Below are 15,769 nucleotides of genomic sequence, written 5' to 3'. Positions count from 1 at the left end.
ATCCCGGCTCTGCCAAGTGTCTGCTCTGTGACCTTGGGCAAGTCACTTAACTTCTCTGAGCCTCCATTACCTCATCTGTAAAATGGGAATTGAGACCGTGAGCCCCATGTGGGACGGGACTGTGTCCAACCTGATTACCTTGAATATACCCCAGTGCTTAGCACATAGTTCGCACTTAAGAAATACCACAATTATTATTATTGGAAAAATATTTATAAGCAGAGTAGCTAAAATAAATTACTGAATGAACAAAAATACAGAAGTGCTGAGGATGACTAAATTTGTTCATAAGTGCTCAAATGAGGTCAAGTAATATTTTTATAAATCTATCTTTCTAATGCGTATTTCATTTTAAAACATTATCTGAACAAATAGTCTACCTATTGTTTATTATTCTGTGTCTGATTAAGTTATACCATATGGCTTTTTGTAGTTTCAAATTTTTTTCCACCAGAGGAAGTCAGGCTTCCCAGTAGGCAACTAATTTACTCTATGGTTTATGCCACAATTTGCCTGGCAAGAGCTTTTGATTAATGTCCATTGTAAAAGAACAATCACTCAAAGTGTTTTCACATTACCACGTCTCAGTTTCCTGTACTTGGGAATCTAGAGAAGATTAAAGGATAAACAAAACTAGATTTTAAGAAAAGGAGATGCTGCAAGGGATTCATTCTAATATTCCTGCCGATTTTGCCTGCACAATATATCCTGGGTCAAGCCCTTCCTCTCCACCCTAACTGCTATCTCTCTTCATTTCATTGTATTTATTGAGCACTTACTGTGTGCACCGCACTATATTAAGCTCTTACTCTAGGTATAAACTCTGGTCTTTCCATGGCTAGACAAGTGCATCTGTCTCAATGCTGCTCTCCATCAGTCAGGGTGGCATTTACTGAGCACTTACTGTGTGTGGAGCACTGTATTATGCTTGGGAGAGTACAGTACAACATGGTTGACTTGATCCTTAGCCACGTAGAGCTTACGGTGTAGAGGGGGAGACTAAATACATTTCAAAAACAGTGTGGCCTAGGGGAAAGAGCACAGGTTTAGGGAGTCAGAGCACCTGGGTTCCAAATCCAGACCTGCCAAACGACCTTGGGCAAATCACTTCACTTCTCTGTGCCTCAGTTCCCTCTAAATAATGAGGATTCAATAACTGTTCTTCCTCTTTTTAAACTGTTAGTCCCGTGTGATACATGAATACCTTTAACACAGTGCTTAGTATACTGTTCGATACAGTATAGGAACTTAATAAATATCACAATTACGGATAGCAGAAATGACAGAGTATAAGAACAAATGTCGTGGGACTGGAGTGGGGTGAATAGGAAGTGCTTAAGGGGTAAAGACCCCAAGTGCACCCATGGAGCAGAGGGGAAAGCAAATAGGGAAATGAGGGTTTAGTCATATGGAGGAATCAGTTATTAGAATATATCATCCAGTAACATCAAAAGTTAGGCGGCTGCGTCAGAATTTACTAGACACCTTGTAGGGAATTGTATCTGGGGTTGAAATTGACCTTTATTCTTCACAAATGTCCTTTCTTCAGACTACCCTGCTCTGTTTTAACCTCACTGCAAGTTTTTGTATGTTTTTTAGGTTCCACCAATGTACTGGCACATTCTCTTCAAGGCATCACTCATGTAGTGACGGCAACTCTGCACGTTATAATGGGTAAGAATTCCTGGGAAAATTGCATGCCTTCGCAAAAGAATTTATCCCAGAAGTAACAGAAATAACAGTATATATTTCCCCCCAGTAATATCAGTATCATGGACTTGCCTGCCATTTGAAAAACTGAGTCCTTTCTATTAGCATGTGAAGATTTTCCATATGTACCATTTGACTCTCATCGTCATCAATAATCGTAGTGCTATTTGCTAAGCACTTTCAATGTGTCAAACACAGTTCGAAGCGCAGGAGTAGACACAGTCAAAGCCGATTAAATATAGGCTTTGTGTCTCATGGGCTCTCAGTCTAAGGGGAAAGGAGAACAGGTAGCTTATCCTCCATTTTAACAGACGGGGAAACCACTGCTTTCGGTAGACTTGATCACATTACTGCATTTTTAATAGAGAAACACTACAGTCGTAAATCACGTGTGTCACCACGACGGTACCTTAGAACTTGAACTTCTTTGTTATAGGAACCTGTTAATTAGAAGTCACAAGTAGAAGAAGCTACCCAGAGGTTACTCCCCGCAAGCTAATGAAATTTTAAACACGTTCCTCTTTCCCGAAGATGATAACCTGTAACATTCCCTACTTTTAGTGGGTAGTCCCTTCAGGGATTTGATTTCCTGGGAGTCTCTGTTGCACCTGCAGCAGGAAACTTTATAATGGACAGGAAAATAGGTGGAAGAGGAAGCAGAGGGAAATGCGAATGGGGTAAGGCTTTAGTGAACTTAAATCCATTTTTATGAATTGAAGTATTTTGGAAGCATCTTAGCAGACCTGTTAGAGTATGACTTTCACTTAAAATGTTAAAACTTTTAAAGTTGAACTTTGAAATCAGAAAGTTGGAAACTCACCTACTAGTTGATGTGTCACTGTAATATAAAATAGTTGGAAAAATGATTTGTTTACATGGTTAGTTAATGGTGCAGATCCAAAAAGACTTTTCTGACTACACAGTTCAATCAGTTATGTTTTATGATATGGTTTTTAAGCTTCTTTTTGCTTCTAATATTACTGTGACTTTCAGGACACGTAAAACCAGTAGATGTCTGCGTATTCAGTAGCATGCAGAACTTTCTTCGCTGTGGATTCTCAGCTACCTTTGGCTTTGGCGGAAGGACTCTGGCTTGGGCAGAGAAGAATCGTTGGATGCCTGCTACGCAACGAAGACATTTTGCTGTGGTTAAGACGTTGACAAATCTCAAGTAAGCTATTGTGTTTTAAACGGCCTCCTCTCATAGTTGACCACTTAAACTGAACAAAATGAGGTTCAGGAGATGATGCAGACCTACCAGAGATGAAGGTGTAGTGTGTGATTTTCTTTCCAAAGAAATTAGAATTTCTTATGATTATCTCAATTTTAAAATAAAGTATGATTCTGCAAAGGAGCATCTTCTCTATTTCCCCAACTTCAAAATTATTTGCATAGAAAATAGAATTTCCTCACCTGGAATTTTGATCCAGTCGACAATAAACTCATTTATCATTCTAGGCCTACGGACTGTGAAATATCATTTTTACCACTGAGTAACTCACAGGACGTTCAAAGTACCAACCGGTAGGTAAAATTCTAAGAGAAATGTGCCTGGGTGTTTACAAGGATGCATTCATGGTAGTATGAAATTAGTTGAATATATGAAAACATTAGGTAGCGTTTCTTTAGTACTTTCGTTTTTCAAAGGGCTCTGTGGTATTAAGGGTTTATATATTGGGATACTAGGATTGAAAGGGACAAACAATGCAGGATTCAGTCCCAGCCATATTGAACACACAAAGAGGTTGCCCCGAGTGGATCTGTTGTGCTTAATGTTTGCAATGTCTACTATTGTTTTACTCTTTTGCCTCCATGCCTCTTTTTCCAGGATTTATTTTAATGGTGAATGCTAAGTGCCTGCTATATGACGAGCACTGTTATAAGTGCTGCGGTAGATACAAGTTAGTCAAGTTGGCCACAGTCCCTGTCCCGCATGGGACTCACATTCTTAATCCCCATTTTGCAGATGAGGTAACTGAGGCACAGAGAAGTGAAGTGACTTGCTCAAGGACACGCAAAAGGCATGAGGCAGAGCAGGGATTAGAACCCAGTTCCTTCTGATTTCCAGCCCCTTGCTCTATCCACTAAGCCACACTGTTTCTCAGTGTCTTTCTATTTATGTATCCCTAAATCTGGCTTCAACACTTTTCAGGAAAGTGTTTAGTTCCCATCCCTTTCCCCCTGCAGACTAGAAGCTCCTCGTGGGCATGTGCTGTTACACCAATTGTTGAATTGTACTTTCCCCCACGTCAAGTATAGTGTTTTGCACAGAGTAAGCCCAATAAATACCACTGATTTATAGAAAGGATGGGACCAAGTCTTGTCTGGCATTTTCAATTGGAAATATCCATAACTAACCCAATGCCATGACTTTTTAAAAAATAAATGGCACTATGTCGCCGATTCGGTTGAACCTGGCGGTCCACTCTGATCTCTCAGACCCTCTTCTGCTATCCAGTATTTGTGTTGTTTTTCACGACTAGGTGCGTGACCTTGCCCTTGTTGATGGAAGTTCATCTAGGTTGTGTAGGATCAATTTTTCCAGTTTGCCTAAATGACATCGCATTTGATTTCTGTCCTCTAAGGACTGGCAACCCTGCTAAATTTAGAGCTATCTACAAATCTCCAGGGCAAACCCTCAATCGTTTTATCCAGGTTATGAATTAAGATATTGACTAGAATCAGTCCCAGGACCAGTCCCTGAGGGAAACCACACCATCAGGTCCTCGATTTGACAAAGAGACATTGATTCCTTGCCCTACGGGTGTGAATATGGAGACGCACTATGCACCACCTAATCGGATTACGGTCAAAATGAGACTTTCCACCTTGTCAATAAGGATGTTATGTGTAATGGAATTAAAAGCATTACTAAAGCCTAAATAAGTTATATGTATATATGTATATATATATATATATATACATATATATATAGTTATTTGGTGTCGCTTTTTGTAAAAGGAATTTAAATGAAAGCATCGCTTCAGTTCTTCAATGTGCCCAATGATCTCGATACCCAATATGGAATTATCCATTACTTGTTGATTCACTTTGACTTCCCAGTAAATTAAGTTGGTCCTAGAAAAAGAATCACGTAAAGCACGGTATGATTTTGCTGTTTGTTTCATTATTGAGTATCTTCTTTTTCTCATGATGCTTTTTTGCTTTTAGAGAGAACCATAGAATTCCCCAATTAGGTAAGTTCCAAAATGGCATTTTGAGTCCGTGCATTGCTTTGCTCACATTTAGTTTTGTCAAGGAGTAAGCTGTCACTGCTTATTCTTTTTAGACCGTGATGATCCATGGCAGAAGGTCCAAGGATCATTCTTAAACGTCAGCATCGTGGCATCACCCTGCTTACGTTCAATGGCACCAGGAGGTGTGGCTCCAAACCCCAGGTCAGTATGGGTTTATAAGAATTAGGATAAGAGTCATCGATTCTACCATATTCTTTTAAAACCTTGGCAATTCCCAAGTGCCTGTCTGTGTCTTTAACCACCTGGGACCTCAGCTTGATGTGGAATCTAATCTCAGGACCATAATCAGTTTGGGAGATCAGGTTTGAGTCCAAGTTGTCAAATTAGATTCATTATATCCTTACTGGGTCAATCCAGACCAACAATGGCCACCAAATCCTTTTAAGAAATCAGGACATTTTCCTGGAAAACACACTACTCCTAGACATCACTAAAAGTGACCATGATGACTGCTACTCTGACAGACTGCTGGTAAAAGCCTCAGTTGGTTGATGAGAGAAAACATGCAGTTATCAGAGAAGCGCTTAGTATAGTGTTTTACACACAGCACTTAATAAGTATGACTGAATGAAGTCAATTCATGGAAGTTCCATCCCTTCTCAGGGGCTCTTCTTGACTAATGCAACAGAAATAATAATACCTGTAAAGCACTTACTATGTGCCAAGCACTCTTCTAAACACCGGGAAAGTGTCCCCGGGTTTAAAGTGTAAAGAAAGAGGGAGGTTGCCAGCGAGATGCCACATTGTGGAGCTCTGGTCATGGAGATGATAAAAATAATAATAATAGTATTAAGCACTCACTATGTGTCAACACTTTACTAAGCGCTGGGGGAGATGCAGGAGAACCAGATCAGACACAGTCCCTGCCCCACATGGGGCCCACAGCCTAAGAAGGAGGGAGAACAGGTATTGAACCTCCCATTTTACAGATGAGGAAACTGAGGTGCAGAGAAGTGAAGAGACTTCACAGCAATCAAGTGGTGGAGCAAGATTAGAATCCAGACCTAAATAATGTTGGTATTTGTTAAGCGCTTACTATGTGCCGAGCACTGTTCTAAGCGCTGGGGTAGACACAGGGGAATCAGGTTGTCCCACGTGGGGCTCACAGTCTTAATCCCCATTTTACAGATGAGGGAACTGAGGCCCAGAGAAGTTAAGTGACTTGCCCACAGTCACACAGCCGACAAGTGGCAGAGCTGGGATTCGAACTCATGAGCCCTGACTCCAAAGCCCGTGCTCTTTCCACTGCGCCACGCTGCTTCTCAGCAGACCTTCTGACTGACTGACTGACTGACTGACAGTCAGACCTTCTGACTCCCAGGCACTGGCTCTTTCCACTAGGCCTCACTGGATTTGGTGAGGAGATGTTGAGGCTACGATGCTCAACTTCCCTGGACACAACTGACTTTTGAAAAATTCTGAACTGAAATTTTGGACTCCCTGCCACTTGGTAACTGTGAAGCACAACTGGCCAAAATTCATTTGGTTTTCATGATATGCTACTATCGTGACCTGGGCTCCACAGACAGTTCATTCTTGTTCATGAAGCATCAGCTTAATTGCTCAAGTGTCTGCACAGTTTTACCCCACACATATGAATCGTATATGATCACTTCTTTAGGAGTTAAAAACTATCACCAAATCTAGGATATTTTTACAATACTGGAAACATTTGAAATAGATTACATTGGAATAATGCACATTTCTTTCTCAGTTGCCATTTCCACAGCAAATCTATAGCTATATCCTTTCACCTTAAACTGCCTGGTTGTGCCAGAAATTTTCTTGGCTCTAAAGTACCGTGGATTTTCAACATCCCGTTCTGTGTTGAACAGATGCAGTTAGACAAGGTTCGAAAGCTACATCACTTAAGCGAACATGGTAAAGCAACATTTGCTCACTTCATTGGCCCTGCTCAAGGATGCTTTTCTGTTTATTTAGTTTCCTGAGTTACTGAGCCTCTATGTGCTTAGAGGCATATTCAAATGGCATTTTACAACTTAAACATATTCCCATTTAAAACCCTTGAGTAATTAAAATGGGGCTTTTAATTATGTCATGATAGTTGAGTAGAGTGAGTGATCATTTTCTTTTCAGGCAGACTTTTAATACAAGAGGTGGCTGAGGAGAAGGTTATTTCTTAAGTGGAATTGATTCGTAATGACATTCCACTTAAGAAAAATAACCTCTGCAGAGTATAAGAAACATCTGAATCCACTCAGGTTAAGACTGATCTATTTTTCTTCCCCAAGTAGAGGTCATACAAGTCTGTAAGATATTGTAAGGCATTTTTTTCCCCATTAATACTACTAGACTGCTTAAAGTTAAAGGAACCCAACCGTTGAATTTTCAGGTTAAATAATGGAAGCATGGCTCTTATTATTTCCCGAAACACCTCTCGACCAGAATTTATCAAGCACCTGAAAAGATACTCCAGTGTAAAAAATCAGGTACTGAAAAATCTTCTTTTGTCATTTTAATGATAATAATAATAATAGTGGTATTTGTTAAGCGCTTACTATACGCATTGTTCTGAGAACGGGGGTAGATACACGGTCCCTGTCCCCACGGGGCTCACAGTCTTAATCCCCATTTTACAGATGAGATAACTGAGGCACAGAGACATAAAAGTGACTTGCTCAAGGTCACATAGCAGACAAGTGGCAGAGGTGGGATTAGAATTCAGGTCCCCTGACTCCCAGGCCCATACTTCACCCACTTGGCCATGCTGCTTCCCAGAGATGGTCATTATGGAAGACACTTTACAAGAGTTGAACGTTCATGTTCTCCTTTGTAAGAAGCCTTCAGTCCCTGTCAAACTGCATTAGCCCCATTTCATCTGAGTTTTGAAAATCACCAGACTAATAGAGATTAGCCTATTGGAGCCGGTTTGCTGCAGTTTAGACAATGTAATTTATTCCATTTCTCATAAGGCAGTATAAATCTCCTGACAGGAGAGTGTTATCATGAAGCAGGGCAAATTGAGATTAAGGACACGTACTCCGGTCCAACTGTTGCCCTTTGGAAGAAAGAGTGCTCAGATTCCATGTTTCCGTAAGCAACCTCCTATTAAAGGCTATGGAATTCCCATTAGACTATGACCTTTGGCTGTTTCTGATACTTGCTTGAAAACCCAATTCTCCGATACGATGGACATTCCGTTCTTGTAAAATTCCCCATTAAGGAAAACTGTAGTTCTGTAGCCGTGACTATTGATATGGTATGCACCAAGCCACCTCTTCTGACGTCATGAAGCGCTAAAACCAAATAATGATGATTGTAGTATTTGTTAAGCGTTTACTCTGTGCCAAACACTGTTCTAAGCAGTCACTTTACTTTTCTCTGCCTCAGTTTCCTCATCAGTAAAATGGGGATTAGGAGTGTGAGCCCCAAGTGAGGCAGGGACCGGGTCTAACCTGAATAACTTGTATCTACCAGCGTTTAGAAGGTTCTTGGTGCACAGTAAGTGCTTAACAAGTTCCATAATTATTGTTATTATCATTTTCTATTCTATTCATTCAGAGATCCTGAGAGATTAAACTGCCCTAACTTGACTCTGTTTGTTTTTTTTTAAATCACATTTCTGTGGACTTGGTTCAGGTAATTATTGCAATTATCTAGACTATATCGGCATATCCAAAAGGGCCTTATTGTCCCATAAGCTCCTTTTATTCCAGGCCTCTTCAGTTAAGGCCTCTAAACTGCATACCTGGAGGAGCAGTTGATTTTTAATTTTTAATATGGAAAAAAAACCACTGTAGGGCTGTATGGCAGCTTTTATGACAAAATCAAGGAATACTAATTTAAAGAATTAAGATGTAAACTGTTACATTGTAGTATTTGATGTGCATTCTGATTCCATATAGGTTACAGCTTTTCACTTAGAATGGAGGAGAGATGGAGATTGGGAGGGGAGGACCCCTAAGAGCTGACAGGTCTTTTCAGCCCTGATTGGAAATTCACACGTTTTGTGAGAGACTTGGGATGATCAACACAGGGACTCCAGCTCAGAAAGTCAGCTCTTAATCAAGCAAAAGGTATTCTCTGAGACCTTACTGTGTGCAAAGCACTGTACTCAGCGCTTGGGAGACTACAGCACAGCAGATTCGGTAAGACAGGTTCCCTACCCACGAGACTGTAAGCTTAATGTGGGCAGGGAATGCGTCTGCATATTGTCATACTGTACCCTCCCAAGTGCTTAGTACAGTGCTCTGCACACAGTAAGCGCTCATAAATACGCTTGACTGACTTACTGCCCTGTGTCCGCATTCCTTGGAACTAGCTTTTTTAAAATGTGAAATGGCGACAGTTTTCTCAGTTAAAATCCTCTAACGCCGAAGTTTAAAAAGGTTCAACTCAATTTCCATTTCTTATTTAACGTTCTTCTTTTTAGTTTAGTTTTCCATTTATTGAGACATATAATGTAAAGGAAGTAATAGTCCGGCCAAGAAATAACAACAGCGGACGTGTCACGGAAGAAGAAGCTACAGAGAACAATCACCTATGGAACATAGATGGGGATTTAATGGAAGTGTCATCGGAGGTTCACGTTAGGTAAATCACCAAAGGCACCGTCTCTCGGCTAGCAAAACGTCACGGCCTGATTTGATCGTGAACCAGATATTCGACAGTAACGACTGCCTGATCCCATCTGCTCTGACTTTTGTTGGCGTAGCTCTCACTTGATGTATTCCTCGTTGTGAAAACATCTGCATCTCTACTATGTCTTAGTTTGGCCATGTTTCCCAATTCTTACGTCTGTTTTCCGCTCAGATGGAGAAATATCCTGGAAACGAGATCTGAAATCTAGACTGGGGTTTGAGAGGCCTCTGGATGCCAACCCCGCAGAAAAGGATAGTTGAGAAAGGAGACTTGAAACTAGCGTGAGATGTTAAAAAACAAACCCTCATCTATCTGATGCAAATAATTCACAGGCTTAATTGTGAAATTGTTAATTGAGAGTTGTTTATTAGAATTCAGTATTAATAGACGGGCTTGAAAACACTGTCTGAATTTAGCAAACGAACCACCTAAACTATCCTGTTTCATTTCATTTTTTTTCTTTTTTAAACAGAATCCACCCTCAGCTTATCCACTGTTATGGAGAGAGCTCAGAAGAATTAAGTGATCCCAAGGTAGCCTGTGACTGCTTCTAGAAGAAATTTATGAAGTAAAATCATATACTCCAGTAAGAATTTCTTTATATGAGCTAAGATATTTTAAAAATACAAATAGAGTATCTATAATTGCTTATTGTATCTAAATCGTTATTTTTGATGTCGCTGTGAGATTTAGTTTTTTAAATTTGAAGTCATTTAAAATGCTGCAGGTAAGACAAAATTTGACTTTTTCTGAAAAGTGCTTTATTGGGATTGCATATTAAGATCACTGAAATCTCGACATTGTTCAAATACAGCACCTTGCATTAACAAGACTCCCTTTATGGATAAACATTAAACAATTAGGGTACTTTATCAGGTCTTTCGTTTTCAGATATCAAAAATATCACCCCGGTCATGTCCTCATCAGAAACGAAAGTAGCTGACGGTAGCTAGATTTACTTTTAGCCTGTTGACCCTCAACAAAGCCTTTAATACAATCTACCACCAAACAAACCCTCAAACTTTATTCTAAAGAGGGCTGTTAAAAATGTTTTGTACTACTTACCTGGTACTGACTTTAAAATAGCGAGGAAGTTTTTTTTCTTTGGCTTTATTTATTGAAGTTTTTGAAGTCCTTAACATTAAACGTCGGGCAACTGGGAGTAATTGGGCCAGATTTGAGGCAGGAAAAAAAGAAAAAAAAGCTACTGCCTTATGAAAGGGAAAGACAAATACCATCTGAGAGGGCTATACATGGCAACTAGATAGTAATGTGGAGCTCATGGTACCAATTTTCCAACAAGTCTACAGGCTTTGCTGTAAATTCTCAGTGCGCAAACACACACAGACACAGGTGGAAAGAGGTGTTTGTGTCTGAGTGAGGGAAGCTGACCTGAATATCTGCCTTGGGTCTGGCTATCCAAAACACATATAGTCAGGGGCGATGATTGCAAATCCTCCCAGAGCCTTGTATTTTTAAGGAAGCCAGGCCAACGTGACCACGTACCAACACCAACACTTGGGAGCCCCGGGAGTTAAATTTGAGTACGTTTAAAAAAATCTAATTTTTGGTTTAATCAGACTGCAAGAAATAAATAATACAGAGTTGACTACTTCCTATGAATGAAATGCATATCACCATAAATGATAGAAAAAGTATAAAAAAGCTGTTTCACTGTAACTTAGTTATTAAAAGAAAATTCCACTCTAAAATACTTTAGGGCAACAGGGTCCTATTCATTTTCCATCTCTATTTTCAGGCTACAGTTAAATTTAAGAATTGTATTTGTTCATCTTACAGAAATGGGATTTTTTTTTTTTAAAGTCCAGATAAGCACCCACATATAACACTACCATTTGAATAGCAAAGAATACCACTCAAATAAATATTAGTGCATTTTATAACTCCTGTACACATTCAAGGTTATTTTATACCCATCCAATCTGTATCGAAAATATTTGTTCATAATGGTTGTATTTTATCCAGCTGTTAAATGCCTTTTGGTTTTTTTTTTAAAATCTACTATGAGGTCTGATTTTTCAAAATTCATGCATATTATATACATCAGTGTATTTCTTATATAGATAGTGGTTAAAGTGCAACCTTCCCTGGTTCTGAACTTTAAAAAGTAATAGTAAAAATTTCCTTCATTTTCCCAATTTACAAAAGAATTGAAAAGTTGCCTGAAAGTGTTACTGTCCACTTTAGTCCTGGGATTGTAGAAGAAAGTCTACCCCAAATTTTTGAGGTTTAGAAGTCTTTTCAGTTCTGCAGTCCTACATAATTCATCATCCAAGCGGTATTGTTTAAGGCCTGTCTGCATTTCAATCCAGTCGAAATAATATTTTTTTATTCATCTCAAACGGAGACCTTTTTCAGTCGATCCATAAAATGCAAAAGGTCTTTATTCTTCTGGAGTAGCCTCTTCTAAACAAACCTCTTAAAGTCAGAAACATTCATTGGAATACTTTGAATAGACTTCCTGATCATCTTCTTTGCAAGCAACTGATGACCTACCTGGGTCTTATGCATTTCATTTCCTGAGTCATGGAGAGCACCGTTGCTCTTTTATACCTTCAGAGAAGCTCTTGGGCTGACAAAGTCATCTGCTTACTAGTGTTCTAGCCATTTGAAACCAGAGATCCGTTGTCTTGGTGTACAATTCATGATCGTTTCTTTCTCGTAATTCCGTCTCCTCCCTCTTTTCATTAATCCTGAGTTGGTTAATTCCTCCTTTTTAATTTTCTTTGCAGCTGTCTACGTAGCTCCAACTCTCTCTTCTATCCTCATCTTGATGGATTGCTTTGTATTGCCTTTTAAAGAAGCCAGCCTGAAAAAGACACATCATCTTGGCATCTTGGCAGAATATATTTACAAGCTTAACTACGTGTAAACGTTTTGAAAACCATCTATCACGCAATAGGGGCATGTCGTGGTAGGGCCAATATCATTTTTTCCAAGAAGTGGAGCAGATAATGAAGATCAGTTATCCCACTTTCCCAGGTCCCGAAAATTCCTCCTTGAAGTCAGGGGGGAGGTTTGGGAATAACATTATTAATCCTTTTCTAGTACCAGTGTTTCTCTGGAGAGTGGCAACATTTGCTACTGCGGTGAGCTATACCGTTTTCTAGCAGTCTGTGAGAATTAACCCTCCTTCTGACAAGTCCAGTTTACTCCCAGGAGCAACTTTAGGTTCCTGAATTATTTGGCTTATTTGTTTTACAAGGTACTGTAGCTCTTTCTTTCCTGTTAGTACTTACATTTGTCTTTTCCTTTCTGGGCTCCTGTTCTCATCTCTTTCCTCGCTTTTATTCGAGTTTCCACCCACAGTTGCCAAAGGTTGAGTAGCAAATAACTGGGATTTTTATTAAGCTCTTACTTTGTGCCCTGCAGTATACTAAGAACTGAAGTAGGGTCGGGTCGGATGGAGTCTCGGTCTCACGAGAGGCTCACAGTCTAAGGCGAAAGGAAAATGAGTGGCTCTTTCCCCATTTTCCAGATGTCAGTCAGATGGATTTATTGAGCGCTTACTGTGTGCAGAGCACTGTACTAAGTGCTGGTGAGTACAATGATAGACACAGTCCCTGCCCACAATGAGCTTACAGTCTAGAGAGGAAACTGAGGCACAGAGAAGTTAAGTGACTTGCTCAGATCGCAAATAAGTACTCAAACAGTACCATCACCCTCTCCCATGCCATTATCTGGTCAAATCCCAAATCTGAGAAGGTCGCTCTCCTCAGATGGGTCTGATTGAAGTATCTAAATGAGTCTTTAAGCTCCTTGGGGGCAGGGATCAGTACTACCTCCTCTCTTGTCCTCACCCAGGTGCTTAGTACAATGCTCTGCACCCACTAAGTGCTCGGTAAATACCACTGATGGATTAAATTGCCACTTTAGTTTTTGACAGTCGATTCATATGAGAGCCCAGGCTGATGAGGTAAACGTGATCCTTTTTGAAGACGCCCAAAACCTCAAGGGGGTAATGTCCTGTAACAGACTATGTTATTTTCTTTGACAAAACTGCAACCCGTGTCATTCTCCAAATACGCGAAGGAATAAGACTTACCTTCCACAGAATGTAAGAAATAAATAAAAGTAAACTAAGTCCAAGACCCAAGCTAACTGAAATGATTACTACAGTAAAATAGGGTTTGGGCTTCTGGTGATGCAATCCTTCCAGGATGACCTAGATGAAGGAAAAAAAGGAAACAAGGCAGTTACTGTAGAGTTAAAACATGACTAACCCACAACGGACCTTTCTAGTTTCTCTGCCTGTCTAGAGACATTCAGCAGAGCAGTGTGGTCTAGCGGAAAGAACATGAATTTGGGAGTCAGAGAACCTGGGTGCTAATCCTGGCTCTGTCATTTGCCTGCTATGTGACGTTGGGCTTGTCCCTTAACATTTTTCTGGACCTCACTTTTCCCCATCTGTAAATGGGGAGTGGATGCCTGTGAGGTTCATGAGGGACAGGGACGTTTTCAACCTGATTAACATATAGCTATCCCAGTGTTTAAAACAGGGCTTAATACAATCATAATAATAATAAACCATTTTAACTGTTCATCACCTAAATGAACAGCTCAAAATGAATGGATTGAACCAGCATTGTTTTTCACCCTTCCTTTAATAGAGATGAGTAATGAAAAAGACAATAGCTGGGCAAAAGAATGGCGACTGGAAAATCCACAAGATTCACTGACTTAGATCTAAGAGAGTTTTACATTCTTTTTTTCAGTTGACATTTTATTCCAAGCAAAGGTAGGGGAAGGACAATGTGTGTGTGCTCGCAGAGGTGATGAGGGTGGGAGGAAAGAAAGGGATTCTCAGGCAGAGAACTAAATTGAGTGCCTGGGGACAGCAGGGCTAGACTAGTGGCAACAGCAAAGACCTCTGAGTCAGAGGACTTGGATTCTAATCCTGGCTTTGCCACTTGCCTGTGGGACTTTGGGCAGAGTCACAACTTCACTGAGCCTCAGTTTTCTCATCTGTAAAAGTGGGGATTCAATACCTGTTTCCCCCTCTGCCCCTACATTGTGAACCCCCCAGTGCTTAGTACGGTGCTTGGCACATAGTAAGCCCTTCATATCACAATCATTTCTATTCCTTGCCCTTCCTATACCCCATTTTTAGAAAACTGGAATGAATTTAGTCTCTCCTTATTTCATACACAACTTCACTGTAGAATCGCCCCAAAATATCTTAAATGGCCGGAAGGAATACTTACATGTGCTATATTCTCGGTTTTGTTGAGCTCCTGGTTTAGATCAACAACTCTGAGATTTCGCTCCGGTGCCGCCGTTGCACTTATTAAAAACTTGAGGGCTGATGTCTCATCCTGTTTGTGTCAAGAAAAAAAAAATGAATACAGTTCATAGCATTATTTGAAAGTGAGAAAGATGAAGATGGAGTTTTCATAATCTTCTGGCTTCTCCCAGGTTTTCTTTTTTTATGGTATCTGTTAAAGCACTTGCATAAATGCAAGCTAACCAAGTTGGACACAGCCCATGTCGCATGTGGGGCTCATGGCCTTCATCCCCATTTTACAGATGAGGTAACTGAGGAACAGAGAAGTTAAGTGGCTTTCCCAAGGTCACACAGCAGGCAAGTGGCAGAGCCGGAATTAGATCCCAGGTCCTCTGACTCCTAGGCCTGTCCTTCATCCACTAGACCACGCTGCTTCCCACAGTTCATTTTTCATCTTGCTTGATGCCTTGAAGCTCTCTCTGCGGATTTTGCACTGGTCTCAAAGGGACCAGCAGTCTAATGATGTGTGTCAGATTCTTGGTTTCATTTTCTTGGAGGCTGATGAAACAGTGGGGTCTTAAGTTTCTTTTGTTTAGCTGGTCCTTTGCATTTTTCTACATTTCCATCAACTTGAGCCTCCAGAGAGGGCAGGGATATTTCGACCTCGCCAATCCATACTAGACTTCTAAAGTAGTAGCTCGGCAGAGCAAAGTTATTTTATCTTGGAGGCAATCTACTGAAAAGTGATGAGTTCTAGTCCCTGCTGTTTTACTGGCTTTCTGTATGACCCCAAGCACGTTACTTAACCTTCCTCTGCCTCCTGAGCTGTAAAATGGGTTTAATGCCTTTCTCTCCCTACCTCACAGGGGTTTTGGAGGTCTTACCTGGTTTTTTTTTCCTCCTTGCTTAGAACCCCTCTTCTGTCTGATCAGGACTTCTAGGCCCTCTAAGCAAC

At 40.4% G+C, this 15,769-nt stretch overlaps 2 protein-coding genes across 5 annotated transcripts in view; one reads left to right on the top strand and one right to left on the bottom strand.

Annotated features, from left to right (window-relative positions):
• The window catches only part of CERKL (ceramide kinase like), a 92,366-nt gene that overhangs the window by 70,236 nt on the left and 6,361 nt on the right, over positions 1-15,769 (top strand). The window contains exons 6-13 of one of the 4 annotated variants that reach the window (XR_005660381.1): positions 1,600-1,674; positions 2,704-2,881; positions 3,169-3,234; positions 4,882-4,907; positions 5,000-5,108; positions 7,321-7,417; positions 9,361-9,521; positions 10,042-10,155. Coding sequence is in view for 2 of the 4 variants with exons in the window: in XM_029072239.2 (XP_028928072.1) it covers positions 1,600-1,674; positions 2,704-2,881; positions 3,169-3,234; positions 4,882-4,907; positions 5,000-5,108; positions 7,321-7,417; positions 9,361-9,521; positions 10,042-10,123 (794 nt within the window). In the remaining 2 variants the exon portion in view is untranslated. Of the gene's footprint in view, positions 1-1,599; positions 1,675-2,703; positions 2,882-3,168; positions 3,235-4,881; positions 4,908-4,999; positions 5,109-7,320; positions 7,418-9,360; positions 9,522-10,041; positions 10,218-15,769 lie in introns of those variants that run through there. The other 3 variants (XM_029072239.2, XR_005660382.1, XM_029072240.2) reach the window with 3 other exon arrangements.
• The window catches only part of ITGA4 (integrin subunit alpha 4), an 84,956-nt gene continuing 79,494 nt past the window's right edge, over positions 10,308-15,769 (bottom strand). The window contains exons 26-28 of the mRNA XM_029072238.2: positions 14,795-14,905; positions 13,636-13,755; positions 10,308-12,399 (exon numbers count right to left, since the gene is read on the bottom strand). Coding sequence (XP_028928071.1) covers positions 12,307-12,399; positions 13,636-13,755; positions 14,795-14,905 — 324 coding nt within the window. The 3' untranslated portion in view covers positions 10,308-12,306. The remainder of the gene's footprint in view (positions 12,400-13,635; positions 13,756-14,794; positions 14,906-15,769) is intronic.

This window comes from Ornithorhynchus anatinus, chromosome 9 (assembly GCF_004115215.2).
Source record: "Ornithorhynchus anatinus isolate Pmale09 chromosome 9, mOrnAna1.pri.v4, whole genome shotgun sequence".
Classification (NCBI taxonomy): domain Eukaryota; kingdom Metazoa; phylum Chordata; class Mammalia; order Monotremata; family Ornithorhynchidae; genus Ornithorhynchus; species Ornithorhynchus anatinus.
The sequence above is the reverse complement of the archived record's forward strand: the minus strand, read 5'-3'. Positions and strand labels throughout refer to the sequence as shown.